This window comes from Protopterus annectens, chromosome 2.part0 (assembly GCF_019279795.1).
Source record: "Protopterus annectens isolate FY-2018-M chromosome 2.part0, PAN1.0, whole genome shotgun sequence".
Taxonomy (NCBI): Eukaryota; Metazoa; Chordata; order Ceratodontiformes; family Protopteridae; genus Protopterus; species Protopterus annectens.
The window spans coordinates 686,181,593-686,202,884 of record NC_056728.1 but is presented as its reverse complement, the minus strand read 5'-3'; the positions used below and the strand labels follow the sequence as shown (position 1 = coordinate 686,202,884).

General features: G+C 41.0%; 1 protein-coding gene across 2 annotated transcripts in view; it reads right to left on the bottom strand.

The window, feature by feature from the left end:
* The window catches only part of LOC122793189 (A-kinase anchor protein 2-like), a 383,212-nt gene that overhangs the window by 213,439 nt on the left and 148,481 nt on the right, over positions 1-21,292 (bottom strand). For both annotated transcript variants that reach the window (XM_044061015.1, XM_044061014.1), the window contains exon 2: positions 15,285-17,676. In XM_044061015.1, coding sequence (XP_043916950.1) covers positions 15,285-17,565 — 2,281 coding nt within the window. In that variant the 5' untranslated portion in view covers positions 17,566-17,676. The remainder of the gene's footprint in view (positions 1-15,284; positions 17,677-21,292) is intronic.

Sequence of the window (21,292 nt, the reverse complement as noted above, 5' to 3'; positions counted from 1 at the left end):
CTTGTTCTGCTGCATGCAAAAATTCCTGTAATTCTTTATTTTCCACACATTCAGAAATCAACATCATTTTCTGTTTCAATAATCCCATAACATGCTGTTGATATTTAAGCATATGAAACTGGCAGTTTAAGCTCCTAATTGCCAAGGTTGCAGATGTATAAACCTTCTTTCCCCATCTATCCAGCGCCCTGGAATCTCTATCAGAGGGGGTAGGATTCTTAGCTGTTGAGGCCTTTACACCTTTGGGATCCTGTGAGATAGTTTCAGGGTCAGAAGCAGGGTTTTTGAATAACAATTTGTGTGAGTCAGGAACCCTGTAATATCTGTCTGGCTTGCTAGGAGCCGGAGGTAAGGAATCTGGAGTCGTGCTTGATTCCGAAAACACATCATCAACAATGTCTAATACAGGAGGTATGGCTAAAGGCCTGTGCTGAGGGAGAAGAAGGAAATCCCTAAGCCTCTTTTTTGATTCTGAGAAATCTTGACTCTCCCAATGAAAATGTTCCCTCAAAGTATGCAAGGTTTCTCCAAAGGAATAATCTTCAGGAGAAGATGCAGATGGGATGGATTCCTCTGCATCTGAATCCTCATAGGGTGGTATAGAAAATTCCTGATCAGAAGAGGAATCAGAAGAAATAGAAACCTGATCTGAAGATTCATAATCAGTGTCTTGCCTAGGCCTCTTATCGGGGGGGGGGGGGGGGGTTGGGAACCCCTGATCAAGGTAATTAGGTCTTCAGCCATTTTGATCATCAGCTTTTTGGGCATAGAGGTCTGAGCATGTGGCTCATGCATCGGTTTTTTAGCCTTAGAAGTTGCTTTTGTCTTTGTTTTTGAAGCTGGCATCAGTTTTATATAGGAATGCTGAGGCCTGAAGACACCCTCAGAAGCCAGTGCCTGCTCAGCGGCTCCGGACCCATCCGAGGGAGAGACATCCGCAGGTACAATACTTTGAGAATCTCGCGGCATGCCTGACTCCACATGGGTCTCAGTAGAGGCCTGCGACTCAAAAGTAGCGGGCAACAGGGGCTGCGAAAGCACCTCACTGAGTACCGGCGAACCAGCGACTGGCTTAGGGGAAGCTTTGTCGTCGGTTTTGGACCTCGACGTTCTGTCTCTGTCCTTTTCTTTGCGTTTTTTGTGAACTCCAGTAGTCAGATTGCTATCCGACGACATTTCAGGGTAGTTAAATGTGTTTCCAAAATATTTTGAAGCAAAGATATACCGACGCTTAATAGTGCATTGGTTAAATCTAACACAAAACTGACAGCAAAGTACATTATGATTTGGACCTAGGCAAGGAATACAGTACAAATGAAAATCCTTATGAGGTATTTGCTTCCCACAAGTAATGCAATTATTAACTTTTACTGACATCGGTATGGAGCAAGAAAAAGTTTCCCCATCGGGGTACTTAGCTTTAATTGAAGACTTCGGTTCTGAAACTCGAAAATTTCAGGAGTTGGCCGACCGGCCCTTGCAAACTGCTTCTGCTTTGGACAAAGCATGGCAAGAAAGACTAAAAAAAATGGCATCGGCTACCTGTTTTATACCCCTGATAACCTGATGTCATGGAAGAGGAGACAGCAACCGACGCAGAACCCAAGACTTTGATATTCAGGCCGACTGAGGGCAAACTGCCAGCAGATTACCCAAATGTAATGACTGCAACAGTGAAACACGAAGAACATGTGTATCATTTCAGGCAGATATATTACTGAATAATTTGCAGTAGCAAAGCCACAGTAACACTAAGGGGTGAAAGGAGAACACTGACTGACAATCAGCTGCGAAAAGACTGAGATTTGCCCAGCTGATTGAATTTTACTGTCTGGGTGCTAATATGGAGGAAATTTCCCTTTCCTTCAAGGTGCAGAGATCTCGGAGCTGAATATAGCAGCAAGGGACACAGTGACATAACCCTCTGCATTGGACAAATAGAAATAGCAAAAACAATGTTTTACTTTTACTTTGGCAGGGATTAAGAAAAAAAGGCTCACTACCTGCTGTAATTGTCTAATACAAGTAGGTTAATTACCATTACTGTGAGAAATATAATTCAAAAACAACTATACCTGCAAAGATAAAGACTTCATTATCGTCTTATTAGCATATCTCTGAATCATGCACTAGCCAGCGCTAGTACTGTCACTGCTGATGTTGGTCGTGTACTCCCTAACAGCTCATGCATGTCATTGGCAAAACCCCCTGCGCGCACACACACACACACACACACACACACACACACACACACACACACACACACACACACACACACACACACACACACACACACACACACACACACACACACTAACACATCCTTACTCACACATCTTATCTGACTGCACAGCAGTGAATGATTGGCTAACGTGTTTTGATGCTGTTCATCTTTTCTTCTAGTAGTGAAATTTTAAGCCACTGACAAATTTTCTGAATCAGCAGTCTAAACTGGGAGCCATTAGCATTTCAGTGGCAGAGCACATGACTAATTAACTTTAGTTAAGCCACCTGGACCGCCGAATTATCATGCAGTTCTGACCATGAGGCTGTCATAGGTTCATAGGTAGGTACTAGGCTATCGGCCCAAGGGCCTCTGTAAGCCTAGCCAACAAGGTTCCCTGGCTTATGCCACCCAAGAAAGTTATTTTCCTGTGCCACTGTCGAGCAGAGACACAGAAGTGACCCCCAGGGTGTATTTCCTATTTCCCATCCACTCATCAAGATTTTTCTTGAAGAGTGCTAATGAAGAACTTTGCTTGACATAGATGGGTAGCCTGTTCCAGGGTATGGGAAGTCTCTGGGACAGGAATCTGTCCTTCCAGCATGTCCTGTTTATTGTGGTGGCAAGGTTTAGGTCCCTAGAGCATGTAGCTCGGAGGGATTGGGATTTATTTAGGTGTAGCATGTCCAACAGCTCTGGGTTTGACATAGCTTTATATGTTAGGCAGAGATCACCTTGGAGTAGGCGATATGCTGCAGAGTAAAGCTGGAGTTTTTTTAGGTGGTCAGTGTAGGGCATTTGTTTGAGGCCAGTAATCCTCTTTGTGAGGTACATCTGTGGCCTTTCCAGCTGCTGCAGATGTCTTGTGAGGTACATTCCAAAAGGGGCATTGTACTCTATAATGGGTCTAATGAGTGTCGAGTAGAGGGGAACAATGACCTCTTTTTTCCTGGATGAGAACCCTTTTATGATGAGGTGTGCCACATAGACGGACTTCCTGACTTCTGTGGCGATGTGACTATCAAAGGAGAGACTACTGTCCACCTGGGTCCCAAGGTCTCTTATCACACATTCAGTGTTAAATAGATTGCTGCCTATGTGGTAGTTCATGGGTACAGAGTTTTTACCAAAGGGGATGACACTGCACTTTTTGGCATTGAGCTTGAGGCCATGGCTCTGACACCAGGCATCTGTCTCAGTGAGGCCCTTCTGTAGGATGCCCACATCATTTGGGGACTTGACTATGGCTCCTAGTTTGCAGTCATCTGCGAACTTCATTAGCCAGTGGCCTTCTGTATTAGCCTGTACTTCAGAGAAGTAGATACCAGACAGGAGAGATCTGAGGATGGAACCCTGTGGTACTCCACTTGTCACTGCTTTGAGGTCAGATTTGGAGTCTGCAACTTTTACAGTGTGGGTTCTGTCAGTGAGCCAGTTGGCAACATGTCTTGTGACGTAGGGATTTATACCTAGTTTAGTGAGCTTAGCTATAATTCCAGAATGGGGGATGGTGTTGAAAGCCTTGGCGAGGTCAAGATAGACTGTGTGAACCACCTTACCCTCATCTACGGCTTTGGTGACTGCCTCAAAGAAGTCGATCAGGTTCAGGAGGCATGATCTGCCTTTCACAAACCAGAACTGGGTGGGATCCAGAGTTTGGAGGTTACCAATGTCTATGTTTATGAGTTCCATGATGATACGTTCCATGGCCTTGCAGACCAGGCTCGTCAGGCTAATAGGTCGATAGTTCCTGGGATCAGTGGTGGCTCCCCCTTTGTGGTGTGGGATAACTGTTGCTGTGCACCACTCAGTGGGCACAAAGCCTGATGTGAGGCTATTACTGAACATGATGCTTAAGTGGGGAGCCTGTTCATTCTGAAGTTTGTGTAAAACGCAGCCTGGGATGTTGTCCATGGATGCTGTGTTTTTGTCTTTAGAGAGTGCAGCTTTTACCTGCATAGTTGTGATTACAGGGACTCTGCATTCTTCCTGTATGGATATGGGCCCTTTAGGGGGTGGGGGGGGGGGTAAAGTTAGCACTGAACCTAGCTGCCAGGATGTTGGCAATATCAGTTGGTTCTGTAATTTTCGTGCCTTTGTGCTGTAACTCAGAGCAGATCTGGGTGTTGCCATCGAGATTCTTGACATAGCTATAGAATGCTTTGTGGTTGTCCTTAGAATTAGTGGCGATTTTGTTTTTGTAGCTAGCTTTGGAGGATCTTATAAGGGATCTCATCTTCTTACTGAGGCTAACCAGGGAGCTCCTCCACTCATGGGATTTTAGTCTCTTTTGCAACAGTTTCTTCCTTCTGTTGTACAGTTTGTTTATGGCAGGGGACCACCAGATTGGCTTCCTTTTTTTGGAGGATAGCGTCTTGGTTCTGTTTGGGATAGCACGATCCATGCACTCGTGTAAGTGCTTATAGAGTGCATTTGTGTAGGATTCAGCAGTTGTAATTGTATTGTCCATCTGCATGGGTGTCATGAAGTTCACTACTTCTGTCTTAAGAAGCATGAAGTTGGCTTTGGAGAATTTTTTTACCATGGTTTCCTTAATGGGGGTGGGGCGGGATGTGGATATCAAGGGTGATTAGCTTATGGTCGGATCGGACCAACGAGGAGTTGACTTCAGGTGTGGAACACCAGTCACTCATGTTGGTAATGACTAGGTCTAGGACATTGTTGCCCCTGGTGGTGGTGTGGATAAGTTGATCCAGGGCATTGGAGTTTATGAATTCCAGAAAGCGTTGAGCTAAGGAGTTGGTACACGAGTAGTTTTCCCAGTTAATGGTGGGGTAGTTGAAGTCACCCATTATTAGGGTGTTTGGTTGAACCCTAATATTTTCCAGTACATCAAGAAAAGAGGAGTGGGAATCCTGGGGCATGGTGGGGGATCTGTAGCAAGCTACAATTTGGATTGCAATTTTGCCCAGAGTTAGTTGCACTTGGATAACCTCAGATGCATTATGCTGAGCAACTAGCCTGGAGGTGTGGATATCCTTAATGAATATGGACACACCTCCACCTTTGGTGTTTGGGTCCAGGTTACATGGCTGAAAAGTGTGGTATGAGTTATAGCCTGGTAGTACAGGGGTGCTCTCTGGAGCCTTGAACCAGGTCTCAGTCACTGCACAGATATCAATGTTCTCCATTTTAAGGAGTGCCTCGAGTGACTGCATTTTGAGATTTAGACTTCTAGCATTGAGTAGTATTACCCTCAGTTTTTGCTTGCCTGTTCCTGTTATGGTGGTGAATTTGTTATTTGAACCTTGCCTAAAAAAGGCACTATAGGGGCAGCAAGAGCCTTAGCCAGTATCTGGAATCCCAGGGGCGACAGGTGCAGGCCATCTGTGGCAAAGCATCATGGTCTGTCGACCATGTCATCCCAAGCAGACAAATACTGGATCCCCTTAGAATGACACCAGAAGCTTAGCCAATTGTTGAAGTCAATCATTTTGTCCTTGTACTGTGGTATCATTCAGGGTGATGGCAGAATGCTACTCAGGGCTAGGGTCATACCTACCTGGGCTACAAGATCGGAGAGCTCTTCCATGTCTCTTTTCATGTAGTCCAGGGAGGTATGTCTCAGGTCATTCACACCAACATGGACAATGACAGAGTCATATTTGTACTTGTTGTGAAGTGACCTGAGTGCGTGGGTTATGTGGCAGATCCTGGCACCCGACAGGCAGCTGACAGTAACCTTCTCCTTGTTTAGCCTGGTGAGTGGGACATCAGTGTGCCTGACTACAGAGTCACCTATGACTAGTGTGTTGGGTACGTTGTTTTGCCTTGTTGGCTGTGGTTGAGTGGCACACTGAGTCTGTGGGTTATGTGTCATTTGAGTTGTGTTGGGGGGGTGGAGGTTGCTTGCATTTCTGCTTTGGAGGTCTCTGTTGCTTAGACAGATTATTATTGACAGCCTCCGCAAATGTTTTTGTGTTACTATGTGTGGATTTTGGTGGTGTAGGTTTAGTGAGACTATGTGATGAGTGTGGTGTGGTGGAAATGTTTACCTTCTCCTCATGACTGTCAAGTTCAGTCTTGGTTGGAGAGAGCTTTACCTCCAGTTTGGCTAGATAAGTGCATCTCTCACAGGTTGTAGTGCTGAGTGGTAGAAGGAGAGGGTTGTCTGTGTACATGAGGAAATTTCTACATTGCCTCAAGATGCCCAGATTCATCAGATAGACAGGAGAGAACACTGGGAGCTGTCCCTTGGACATGCCTGAATAAAAAACTATTTTCCTCTAGATAAATGAGGAAAGTGAGTACAAGAGCTGTTTTTCTCTAAGCAAGTGAGAAAATAAGTACAAAAACTGTTTTCCTCTAGGTAATGAGGACGATTGAGTGCTATAGTAATTAGTAGCTTACTTAGTGCTTACAAGTTCTGAACAAGTGCTGAGCATGAATAAGGAAATTTAAGTGCTAAAACTAAGAATCTGTATCTGCACTAGACGAGTTACAGGACAGAAACAAGTGCAAATGCAGGCTTTCAAATCAGAAAGTTGAGAGAGATGGAAGAGATTGCCCAAACGGCCAATAACTACAATTTCTGGGCCAGAACCACTCTTTATGTGGTAGACAGGTTACCTAGTGCTTACCACTCCCACAGATAAGCTAGAAGGCTTCCCTCCAACACAGAAAGGCTTGAGGAGCTCAGAAGCTTACATACAGTCCTGGATACAGCAAATCTGTATCTGGAACACTAGTTACAGGAAAGGTAGGAAAGAGGCTTACAGTTTTTTTTTTTTACAGAAAAGTAGCAAAAACAGTAGTAAAAACAATTCACATGCAGTTCAAGCTAGCACACTTGAGTATGTAGCAATATTAGACCAAACACAGTTTTAAAAATGCAATTAAATTAAAAAGGACTAAAAGCAAGTGCAGAAAGAGTTTATTGGGTCGAATGTGGTAAAGAGAAGGGACTGGGGGAATGTCCCAGATCAAATCTACAGTGAGGCGAGTAACTGCAAAAGCCACCAAATTTAAACTACAAACCAAAAATAGGGAGGGTGAGTGGGACAAAACAGTTTCAACAGAGATCTAAGCAACAACTAACAGTACTGTATATTTGCATATTAGTCTCTCAGAACAGGGAGACAACAGTTTCAACAGAGATCTAAGCAACAAATAACAAACTCTATAACCAAAAAATATATACTCAGCTCTGCATATTTGCAGATAGTCTGGAAGGCAGTCTCTCAGAACACAGGTTCCAGCAATTAAATGCAGGCTGTTACTAACAGGTCAAATTTTATGCAAGTGATCCTTGAGTTAGATAACACACAAGCTGTAAAAACAGTTATACCAACTGAAGACATGGCAGAAATTGGGGGAGGGCAGTTTCAACAGAGATCTAAGCAACAACTAACAGTACAAACTCTAAAACCAAAAAAATATACTCAGCTTTGTATATTTGCAGATCAGTTTGTCAGAACAGGGAGACAACAGTTTCAATAGAGATCTAAGCAACAATTAACAAACTCTATAACCAAAAAGGAGGGTGGCCTAATGGTTAAGGTGTTTGCTTTACAAACACAAGGTGCACGGTTTGAGTTTCACAAGGGATAATTGGCTAAGCTTGCAAGGGCAGTTAGTTTAGTACTAATTTATATTTATTATATATAAAAAATATACTCAGCTCTGTATATTTGCAGATAGTCTGGAAGGCAGTCTCTCAGAATACTGGTTCCAGCAATTAAATGCAGGCTGTTACTCATGGCCCCCATTAGTGGCAAATCTGAATGGTAGGGAGGTCTAAGAATCAGAAAGAGTTACCATTGGGGGGTGGCCATGTTAAGGCTTTTCCCTCATGGTAACCCTTTCTGAATCCCAGCCTTTGAATGTTATTTTATACAATTAAAATAAAATAAAACAGCATTTGGTTGCAAAGATTTCAAAACAGCAATATCTATAATCATAAATTATGTACGCTATCATCCTACATAACAGTCATTTCAGCATTACTATAATCATTTAACAGCTCAGCTAGAGAGCACTAACGTTTCTACGTATCAGCAGAGTAAGCTAGATATTTCCTGCTATAGGCAATGGATCAAGATTAAATCAAGCTTCTTTAAAGTGTAGCAACTACCGATTATGTTACAGTCTGAGAGCAGAAATCCAGATGCGAGCCCCAGGTTTATGACAGTTTATGTAAATACAAAGCATCTGCTTCTCATAAATGTTCTTGTTATTAATACTGGGGAAGAATGCAGACATTCCACTACGTTTTCTTATTGTGCTTTGCTTTCTGCATTGCTCGATTCTACTTTATTGGAATAACTTAATGATTAGGTATTCTTAGTTCACCTAATGAAAGTTTGAAAAATCAAGCTCCGTTTTTCAACTCATAGCTGACAGGATAAATGAAAACATGAGAACATTTTTTGCCAACATGGATCATCTGCAAAATCATGCTGTTTAGAAACTATGTGAGAAACTATTTTGTCATGTAACTGCCATGACCAGTTTGCTTGTTCAAGCAGATGTTACAAATGAGAGCAAATCTGATCTGCTTCTCACTTGATATTCACTTCTTCTTCTTCTTTTGGCTTTTCCCGGTTAGGGGTCGCCATAGCAGAACTCCGGTCCGCTCATGATTGGCAGTGGATTTTTCACTGTTAACTTTAAAACAAAGACAAGGGACTTGAGCAGTGGTACTGCACATCCACAATGCCATGTTTCTTTTTTTGTACTTAAAACATGTTACTTTACCAGTCAGATTATGCCAATGTGCTCTTTATGTATGCCAGAATGGGTGTGAGGTAATACCTCTCAATTGACCCTAATTTTCAGGGACGTGCCTGATTTTGACTCAAATTTTAGCTTTGTTCCTCTTAATCTCTCTTAATACTGGTGCCTTTTGAACAAAAGTTGGTGAATTATATTCGATAAATAATGACAATAATTAAGAGCTGATACTTATTTTACTTCAGGAAATGTATATTAATTCACATTCTCTAATTCTGTTAATGTCTCTAGTTAATAGACCTAACATTTTAAAAGTGCCCCTGATTGTCCCTGTTTTTTTCTGGATTTGTCCCTGATTCTGTTGAGATTTGTCCCTGATTGGTTGAGAGCTACTAGTAACAGGACTGGTAGGAGTACATGTATGTATGTATATATCCCCAAAGGTATGCAGTGATTTATTTGTGTTAGGTAAACAGCTGAGATAAGAGGCTATTAATTTCCAAGTGTACAAGGAAACACACCTTCATTTAATGAATGCTCAGAGTACAGAGGATGATGACCTCAAGGCCATATTTTTCAGCACTGTAAGCTCACAGCTTGGCAGTAATGCCATACTGTAATGCAAACAACTTTGTTACAAGGTGGCGGGGAGTGAGGGTACAGGCATTAATTGACTGTAAATGACTAATTTACAAACTCTTTTTTATCTATATAGTTGTTTCCTTAAAGTGCAGAGGTTGGTGACCTAAAAGATAAGAGACTTTTGCAGCTTCTACAATTACTACATATTTTTTTAAAGTGGATTTAGTCTTTTGGTTAATAAACTAAATAATAGAGTATAGCAGCATACTGACTTTTAACAATAAAAAAGTTTACTGACATTAGCAATGTATATATAAGTATTTCAACTGTTTTCATTTTATTCTTTTTGTTTGTTTGTTTGCTCTCAATGGCTAATTACCTGTTGAAAGGTGTGTTTCTTAAGTCACTGGGTCTCAATGTGTAGTGTAATCTTAAAGACCATGAGGTACCAGGCCCTTGGATAACTAGCTAGGTGAGAAAGGTGATAAGAACAGTGGGTTAGTGGCTAGAGAGAAAATTAGCTAAATGCAGCATTGGGGACTTTTTGCTTATTCACCCTATCCCACTAAGCATGCTGAATAACATAGATGGGTGGGGGCATTTCAAGGAGGTATCAGCAAGGAGATTGTTCCATGCATGTGGTAATGTATCTGTCAGACAATCTGTTTAAAACACCAACTACTAAAGCTTATTTTACACTGCCCAATGTCCCCAGTGGGTACCACAACATGATTTCCCCTCATTGAGAGAAAGGCAAGCAGGCATACACATCTTCATTCATCTACCTTCCTATGTTTGCACTTCCACCACCAGAGATATTATCAGACCCACTCACCTGGGTCACAGTCACAACCCTTTACAGCACAGACAATATCAGACCCACTCACCTGGGTCACAGTCACAACCCTTTACAGCACAGACAATATCAGACCCACTCACCTGGGTCACAGTCACAACCCTTTACAGCACAGACAATATCAGACCCACTCACCTGGGTCACAGTCACAACCCTTTACAGCACAGACAATATCAGACCCACTCACCTGGGTCACAGTCACAACCCTTTACAGCACAGACAATATCAGACCCACTCGCCTGGGTCACAGTCACAACCCTTTATCCCAGTGAGCTGGCATCAACGCAGTTTTAGCATGTTTGATGTGTTCTAACAACCTGATTCTCATCTACATTATGTTTTCACTTGTCCCCAAGGCTGCCCCTATGACTTTTACAAAGTAAAATCTACACAAAAACTACTACATGCAGTTAAAGAGCTACATGCCTCTCTGGTGCCACAGGTTGTAGACGGTTGCTTTACTGGCTGAGTAAATGTGCTAGTCACAAGGGAATGTTTGCACAAGTGATTTGAGACACAAAGCTCAAAACACAAAGCGATAAGCAGTAACAACAATGACAAAAGAAAAGTTACAAACTTAGTCTCAGGCTAAATGCACTTAATGCACATACAATGAACCAGGCAACACTGAGACGGATTGTTAACCAGGACTCCCCATCAATGTCCAACAGCTTCAGCGCTCCTACCTTACTACAGCAGAATGGAAACAATATGAAATGCTGAGAATCACAATGCAGAGTTTCAAAATTTGCAGGATGAATGATTGCAAATTCAAACTTATAAACAGTAAGCCTGAGATTGCCATTTCTCAGTATATTCCCTTTGCTCTGCAGTATGATGATCTTAGAAATGATATACTGGGGAGGGCCAGTGCTTGCTTTTCTCCTGTATTTTTAGTCTTTTTATTTGTCATTGCAAGCCCCAACATTTCAATAGGTAGAACAGGAAAACAGTTTAATCAATACAGAGACCTCATCTGAAGAAATGATTTCAGTACCAACAGATACTACTGGGACTTCCTGATCAGATGAGGACTTCTCTACGCAATTTAGAACTTTCATAAGTGTTCCTACCAGATTTCAACATCATTACCAGTCAAGATTATTTTTTCACCACCCTAGCTGATAACAGCCTGGATAATCTGCCCCCCCCCTCCCCCCCATTTCCTGAGTATCCTGATGGCTTGCCAGAACCTTTTAAGCTATCTTACACTCATTCATCATGACCTTTCCAAACACCTGATGGCTTGCGAGCACCTCCTTAAACAATCTAAAAGTCAATCATTGTGTCCTTTCCAAACTCCAGTTACTCCTACACCACAGTTTCAACAGCTGATGAAGCTGCTGTCTTCTAGCCTGCCAGTTTCTATCAGTCAAATCCAGACAAACACTGCTAGGACTTCCTGAAGGCTTCATTCATATCTAGAGTCCACTAAAGGGTCATAGGTTTATTGTTACGGCAAGAACACTTCACATTTTGTCCATAACTCCTTTCACTTCTTCAGTAAATGAGGCTTTTAACAGAAACCATTTGAATTCCACATCCCCAGACCCCCCTGCCCCAAACCCTAATTGTGCACCTTACATTAAAAAAATATCTTTTCATAGCATTACCACTATTTAGACAAAGTTGAGCTGAATGGTTGGTAAGATTGTGGGTAGCTCATCAGAAAAAAAAATTGTTTCCATTTTCAGTGTCTTGGGTATCAGTAATTAGTGTACTCAGTATATTTAAGATGTCAACCTTTCATTCACACACACACACACACACACACATATATATATATATATATATATATATATATATATATATATATATATATATTTATATACACACACACACACATATATATTTATATATATATATATATATATATATATATATATATATATATAACACACACACATATATAAATATATATACATATATATAATATAGATTAGGTGCAGCTACAGATAATAAGAGATAAAATGAATGATAATTATATGAGAACAAGAGGATAGAGGGATGAAAAGAAGCATTATATTACGGAAACAGAAGGAGAGGCTTTTTGATAAGCCACTAATGTAAGAAATAGTGGCAGAATTCAGAAACATACGCAATAGATATAAGCCAGTTCCTATGAGGAGGTGGAAAAATAATCATTGATTAAACAGGATGTGCAGATTTTAAGTAAGGAAATGAACAGAGCTAGTCAGCCAAGAGCTCCTTATCTGCCGTTAAAGTCTGTGTTTCCCCAGATTCCTTCGAGCAATTCACATTCCTTTTCTTACGTACATGTCCTTCTATCTGGTTTAACAGAAAAAAAATGTTTGCTGTGCAAACTGAAAGTGATATCTATCATGTCAGCATTAGGAATTCACCTTTTTATTTTTATAGCGAAGGCCTAGTAATTATCCCTTCCATTTTATATTATATACTATTCCACTTCTAGTTTTACTGATCACTGTTAATTTGGCTGTTTACGACATATGTGGATATTTATTCTGTGACTGGTCTTCATTTTTAACTTTCTATTTATAATTATGCCAGGATCTGTAGGCAAGTAAGCAAATGTATTTATTTGATTTGTTAACTCAGGTAAGTGAGTCGGTTTGTGGATCCTTTTTAGCCATAACCCAGGCTACAAGGCAGGAAAGTATTGGGATAAGAATGTGCATCAAAATCTACTAAGTTAAGAATAATTTTAATGTAATTTAAGTATCTATAAATCACTCACAGGTAACCTACTCCATTGTAATCTTTTCCCTGAAAGACGGACTCATTCCTGACAGAATAAATTGACCTTTGCATGTCTACTGGTAAATCTTAAAGTTGTTTAATATTTTTCACATAATTTCTTTGCTCTCCGTCACTAGATTTGAACTGCCAGTTTATCTGTGTTCCCTGAATTTGTGTGCTTCACGTTATTCCATGCTGTTTGTTCTCTTTGGCAGTATGTCTACTGCAATCCTTCATGTTCTTTAAAACTGAAAGATTTACAGCACGGTCAGTCACTTACCACAAAAAGAAAAAAATGGAAAGTCATACAAATCTTCATTAATGTCACTGCATATTGTTTTATACTCATGCAACTTCTACATATCTTACCCATGTCATGTATTTGTGTGTGTGTGTGTGTGTGTGTGTGTGTGTGTGTGTGTGTGTGTGTGTGTGTGTTTATCTATCTGTACATCTATCTATGCATGAAGGTCTGCATTCAACTATCTATCTACCTAGCAACTCAGAGGATTAAGGCTAAATATGCTGCTTCCTGTAGTGCAATGTTTGATTCTTGCAGAATCCATTTTCTTCTTTGTAGCTCTGAGCAAGTCACTTAACCAAACAGTGTTCTCAGACAGAGTCTAAAAAAGGTCCTTATGGATTAATGATCTACGGCTGGTTGACAAATATAAACAAACATATAAATTAATTTTATGTCCTCATCTAAATGTATATTAATTAGGACCACAAGGCCATCTTTTACTTGTAAATGACATTCAGGTTTTTTTGTTATGCAAAAGCAAGACTGATAGTTCCTGAGTTCCCTGTCCATAACAGCAGAATCATGTTCACCGCAGGCAGTGTCCAGGCCAGTTTTAAATTGATGGGGGGAAAAAAAAAAAAAAAATATATATATATATATATATATATATATATATATATATATAGAGAGAGAGAGAGAGAGAGATTCCTGTTACCACTTCCTATGAATAACCTCATAACTATGACAAAAGCAGAACAGGAAAGGAGAAAAACAATTACAACAAAAATTTGCTGTGGCTACAAGTCTAGCTGTTTGTCATACCTTAGCCTGTATAACAAAAAGTAGAAAAAAAAGCACAGCAGTGAAATTAAACCAAAATCATTATATGTAATCAGTATCTGTATTGTAGAATTCGACATAGCCTTGCACTTAAAATATGGTATATACATTACACAGACTTTCCCATTCATTACATGTACTTTGGAAAGCGTCAGCAATAGTTGGTAGCACTGCTGAGTCTTGTAACTTTATGACTGAATGAGCTAAAGCAAAGCAATGATACTGTACATATAAGACATAAGACTTACATCGAGGTTGGTGACTTATTTGGAAAAGTTATCATAATGGAAAGTGCGGTGGTGCAGCGGTAGTGTTGTTGTCTCACAGCAAGAGGTTCTCCCGTTCGATTCTCGGCTGGAGTACGGGGAGTGCCTTCTGTGTGGTGTCTGCATGTCCTCCCCGCGGTTGGGTGGGCATTCAAAAGACATGCGTAAATGGGCGTGCCTTCATTGAAGGTTGAACGTCGAGCTGGCACCTCGGCATTCGTCAAAATCTACTGCCAATCATTAGCTGACCGGAGTTCCGCTGTGGCGACCCTTAACCGGGAAAAAGCCGAAAGACAACAGCGACAACATCATAATGGAAAGTGCCTGAGATTTGCTTTGATAACTAAAATAGCATCTCCCACGAGAACTCATGTGAATCATTCCACAGTTCATTAATATGGCCTTCCTGTGCCAAGACTTCATATTTTTCTGGAAAGTTTTGCAGTAAAGCCACACATCAAATGCCTTTCTACTAATCAGGAAAGTATGCAGTCATGCTTACATTGACATAGAAAGTTCCTAGTCGTGGTGAGGCATCATATGTGTGTTTATGTAGTAGGAAAATATCAATATGTGTACTATAAGATATATTCATATCCTCCCATTAATAAACAAGTAATTTCATAGAACTCAGTGTAATCACTATTCATAGAACTCAGTGTAATCACTATTCATAGAACTCTGTGTTATCACTATTCATAGAACTCTGTGTTATCACTATTCATAGAACTCTGTGTTACCACTATTCATAGAACTCTGTGTTATCACTATTCATAGAACTCTGTGTTACCACTATTCATAGAACTCTGTGTTACCACTGTTCATAGAACTCTGTGTTACCACTATTCTAAGTCTTACCAGGAGCAGTTTTGGTGTGACATACTGTTCTTGAAGGCAGAGACATTGCATTCTTCCTTACTGGACTTTGAACTGTCTGGAGATTCTGCCTCTGTTTCTTGAGCTCTTCTTCCCTTTCTTGGGCTGCTCTAATCTCCTCTTCAATCATGGACAATGTCCTTTGCTTCTTTGACCGTAACCTAAATGGTCCCATAGCAACCTCAGTCTCTTGTGCTGCTATGACAGAAGCAGTGCTCCTTAGTTCTGCGGCTTCAGAGTACTTGCTGAAGTAGCTGAACTCTTGTTTGGGAGACTCTGTTGGACTTGACTGGATGGCATCAGGTACTGGAGATGTGTGCCGCTCACGGCCCATAGCTTCAAGCTCAAGGCTCCTCTCCACTGAGGTCTTTGGAATGACATCTCTAGTTTCCTGTACTGGAGAAGACACTTGAGGTGGCTCAAATGGTGAGGATTGCTTAGCAACTGGAGACAAAGCCCTTGATTGTTCCTTTTGCTCTTCTGAATTTTTAAGTTCTTGCAAATACTCATGATTGTCAGAGTCATCTGTGCCTGTCTGTTCTGCAATAGCTTGCTTAATGGCATTCTGAACCAAAATACCTGCATGATATTCCAGTTGCTCATCAGATAAATCTCTTTCTGGACTGACAGAATGGAAAGGGTAAAAACCATGATCACTAAATGATTTTGACATCCCATCTATTCCATGGTCACTGGAAACATCAGTGTGTGGAGTTTGTGGTTGTGAAAAGTCTCCTAGGGAACTGTCATGGAAAGCATTCATAGTGTCATTTGAAGCACCACTGTCACTAATGTTATCCATACTGAAGTCATTGGACAGGGTCTCCAGTACTGCAGTATCCTGGGATCTCAGGGAGAGCTCATCCAAGCCAGAATCTAGTTCCTCTGTGTGGAAAGATACATGAATAGGCTTTGTGAGATGTTCAGAAATGTCATGATCGTCTTCTTTTAAGACAGTGAAGACTGCAGTTGCACTTGTAAAGTCATCATCGTGCATGCAAGACGTAGGGGATTGTTGCTGTTTTAAGTTTTCAACTGTGATATATGACAGTTCATTCACTTGGTCTGATGTAACACCCTCTTGGCTTGCTTGGTGGTCATCTGAAATGCAGGCTACCCTTTCAGCCTTCACAACTGTTACTTCATTCGGCTCTGACTGCATGACAACTGTAGAGTCTAAGACTGATGCTACAGACCTATCTCCCTTTAGTGTATCACTTGCTTTTAAGAATGGTTTTGCAGAAAATAGTTTGGGTGTTATGGATCTTCTTTGAGCAGCTGAGTTGTTGGACTGAGATGAGTTTTCTATCTGTAAGAACTGTTTCCGAGCAGCTGAAAAATCAATCTGTTCTGTAACAATGTCATCTTTCTTCATGTTCACTGGTTCCTGTGTTTCACAAGTATAGGCCGTCTCTTTTGGTTCACTTGGTGTCACTGGTACCCCACCCAGCTCTCTTTGTTTTTGTTTCCGCTCCTTGTATTTTCTGTGGGATTCTAAATTCTGCTCATCTAGTTCTTCCTCAATTGATTTCTCTTTTGGTGGATTCCACCACTTGGATGTTATGCCAGGATTTTTCTTCACAGCCTGGCTTTTAATGAGCTCTCTCCTCTCCCTCTCAAGTTCAATGACTTCTTCAGATGGTCTGATTTTCCTAACTCGGACTTCTTTTTTACCATCATCATCAAACAACTTAGCTGGCTTCTTGTCCTCATGGAAAGCACGGAGCTCAAATTTGGCTTCTTTTTTAATTGTGATTAATGGCATCTCACCATCTTTAGATGATCTTCTGGAACTTGCTGAAGAACGTGGACTTTCAGGGGTTGATATGTATCTGTAAGGTTCTTCTGTTAACATTTCTGAAAGATCACTGGAGCTCAGCTGCTGATTATCTTCCTCGCTACCATGGGTTTCTCTGAAAGATGTATATGTTTCACTTGTAGCTATTACTATCTCATCTGTAGTTGTTACATCATCAGAAACTGAGACAGATGGACTTGACCCATCTACAGTTATTGTACTTGGCTCTGGAGAAGAGGATCCATTGATATTGTTCTCCAAACCAGAATCGCGTCCGCTTTCTTCTAGAACCTCATCAAGATATCTGATTTCATTTGCAACATCACTATCCAGTGATTCATTTCTGGATTTTAGTCCATCATGAGAGGAGACTACAGAAAAATAATCACCATGATTGTCTTCTGCATCTGTCAAAGTCATCAGTTTGGTATCCTGAGAGTCACAAAGAGGCATTTCAATTTCCATTTTTCCTGTATGTTTATAAACTGTGAAGACAGTGTCCAGACAGTTGGTACTATTTCTGTCTTTGTCCTTTTTCAGCTGTCTTTCATTCTCTGAGAATCTGTTGGAAGATGTCTGAAAAAAAATGAAGGAATTTAGTTTAGTTACATGGGGTCATAATGGCGAAAGGAAATTACATTTTCAAAAAGAATTACAAAAAGCCATATTGATAAATTTACAGCTCTGATTCAGCTTACTGTGTTTACCTGATGTTTGAATGAATTATTTTAAGTACTGCAAAACTACTTTCTCTTACATTGTGGCCCATGAAGCAGCAACATGTGGCATATGAATGATAATCTGTTTGCACTACTTAACTTCTTGAAAAATGTTAGGAATTTCCTAGCTGTTGGGAAGCATGATTCACATTAAGTGCACACATTCTGGAAACTTGGAAGCTGGCAGCCTCTTTCCTTCTCTTTCCCTGATTGAATCAATACAAAAAATATCTGACCATCCCTGGAAAAATGAAAACTAAAAACTGGAGTTTGAATAGCAGCAGTGCACTCTTCAAAAAAAAAAAATCCAGAAAAATGCTTAAACTGTCAAATCCTGTAAAGTTTGAATTTGCTCATGTAATTTCTTTTTTAATATAAACGAAAATCTAACCAAGCTCAAGCTAGAGAAGGCAAGATATCTGGCTGTTGGTGCAGAGGGTTAAGGATGTATATAGTACTGTCTGCAGTACAAGGTTAAGTTCTCTCAGTCCTTGTTTACCTACCTTGTGGTCTTGGGCAAGTCACTTAACCAGACATTGGTCTGGGTTTGTCTCTAAAAATGGAGTGTGTGTTCAGTGGACCTACCTTAACAAATGGATATTGTCATTGTTATCATTTCTGTATGTAATTATTAGATTTTAATAATTTGTAAAACATAGCTTCTAAACAACAATTTTCAAATGTATGCTTTGGACGCTGCTATATCAGTGGCAGAAAAGGTATTCAGACACAGGTGATGTGATTGAAAGCCCATAGGGCAGACATTGGTAAAGAAGTAGCTAACTCACACACACGCACATGCACACTGCACCTCTTGAGAAACTGTGAAGAAAATATTCAGATCTTTCAAAATCTACGTTTTTACTCACATTCTACATGATTTCTCATGAGCAAAAGTCTTGAAAGCATGCATTTTCATCATAGCTCTCAACTGTACAAAACTTGGAGGACACCCTTAGATTGTTCTAGACCTTTTGCACCATCTGGGTTAAAACTGGAAATTATTTTGGAAATTCTAAGTTAACAGGACCATCATTTAAAATATGTGCATAAGTTGTGGCCTTTAGAACAATTCCTTTTTGATTTATCCTTAATACTGCAGATGACAGTTGTGTAGTATGTTTCAACACAGACACAAATCTAGTTGGTGCAGGGGTGTAGCACTTAGCATGACTGCCTCATAGCATTTGGTTGTACAGTTTAGTATTTGACTGCTGTGTCTTCTGTGTAGTTTGTATGCCATCACTCTGTTTACATAGGTTTCCACTGGTTGTGCCCATTTCCTCCTGCATCTAAGAGACATACTGAAGGAGAACTGGTGATCCATCAAACTACCTCTGGGTATGCATGGAGTATATGTATGTTTCTGTGTGTGTATGTGCATGCGCCCCTCCCCCTCGTGTGTGTGCGTATGCGCACGAGTGCATGCATGTGAATTCGCATACGCTCACTTGTGCATCTCAAACTAGACAGCCATCCTGTCCAGAATTAGTTTCTCTGCCTTGGGCCCAGTGATTGTATGGATAAAACCTCTAGCTCCCCTTCACATTGCTTTTCTCACAGATTTGTCATAAACACTATGGTCTGTTTTGATCCAGAACTAATATATGGTCAGACAGAATGAATTGTGAGGCTGCATAGGATAAATGGTCTGAAAGAGGAACAAGACCTGTGACAGCAGGCAACACTCTAGAAAAGATCAAATTACAAAGACATACACATAAATACAGAGAAACTCCTCTGCTTAGGTACTGTTGAAATCATGAAAGTGAAAGGATAACATTAGATCTTATTTAGGACTCAAACCTAATACCTCCAGCATACAATGCAGGTTATCACTACTGTTGGACCAACAAGAACCTCTGGCTGGAGAGGTGCTGAGTTTTCCCTTTAGATGGTTATCCTTTCTGCTAGGGCCCAGTGACACTTTTAAGCATGATTCTAGAGAGACTGTATAGTTAGCCCCATGGTGTGTGATAACTTTTAAACAGTTTATACTTCTTTATAGGTTCATAGGTGTGTACTAGGCTAATGGCCCTGTAGCATTTACATTCCTAGCCCATAGGATTACCCTGGCATTGTGCCACCTGACCTTAGTTCCCAGTGCCTCTGTCGAGTAAAGCCACTGGAGTGATCCCTGGGATGAATTTTCTATTTCCCATCCACACATCAAGATTTCTCTTGAAGAAGGCCGGTGAGGTGCTCTGTTTGACATATATGGGAAGTCTATTCCATAGCATGGGCAGTCTCTGGGTTATGAACCTGTCCCTCCAGCATGTTCTGTTGATTGTGGTATTGAGGTTGAGGTCTGTGGAGCGTGTGGTGCGGAGGGATTGGGATTTCTTTAGATGTAGCATTTCTAACAGAGCTGGGTCAGACATGGCTTTGTAAGTCAAACAGAGATCACCACTAAGTAGGCGATATGATACAAAGAATAGTTGGGATTTTCTGAGTATGTCCATATAGGACAAATGTTTAAGGCTTAGGATCCTCTTTGTGAGGTACTTTTGTGGCCTCTCCAGTTGCTGCAGGTGTTTAGTGAGGTACATGCCAAATGGGGCATTGTACTCAATGTTTGGTCTAATGAGGGAAGAGTAGAGGGAGACAATGACCTCTTTCTTCATGGATGCAAAACCCATAGCAATGAGATGTGCCACACAGACGGACTTTCTGACCACAGTGGCAATGTGGTGGTCAAAAGAGAGGCTGCTGTAAACCCGTGTTCCCATATCTCTTATAATGCCTTCTGTGTTCAGTGGACTACCATCAATGTGGTAATTCATGGGAACTGGGTTTTTCCCAAATGGGATGCCGACACATTTTTTGGCATTGAGCTTAAGGCCATGGTTCTGAGACCAGTCACTGGACTCAGTGAAGCCTTTCTGTAGGATGTCAACATCACTTGGGGAGTTAATAATAGCTCTCAACTTGCAATTGCCTGCAAACTTTGTCAGCTAGAGCCCCTTCGTGTTGGCCTGGACTTCCGAGAAGAAGATACCAAACACGAGAGGACCCAGGACCGAACCCTGTGGGACTCCACCCATGACTGGTCATCAGTCTGACTTGAAGTCAGCTACTTTCACTCTGTGGGTTCTACCTGTGAGCCAGTTTGCAACCCACCTAGTGATATAGTGGTTGATGCCTAACTTAGTGAGTTTTTCTATGATACCTGAGTGGGGAATGGTATCAAAGGCTATGGCCAGATCAGGGTAGGCTGTATGAACCATCTTTCCTTCATCCACAGCTCTGGCGACTGACTCAAAGAAGTTGACCAAGTTGAGCAGGGGTGATTTACCCTTCACAAAAGCAAACTGTGTGAGATCCAGAGTTTGGAGATTCCCTAGATCCTTGTTTATTAGGTCCATGATGATGCGTTCCATAGCTTTGCATATCAGACTCGTCAGACTAATGGGGCGATAGTTCCCAGGGTCTGTAGTCGCTCCTCCTTTGTGGAGAGGGATGACTGTAGCAGT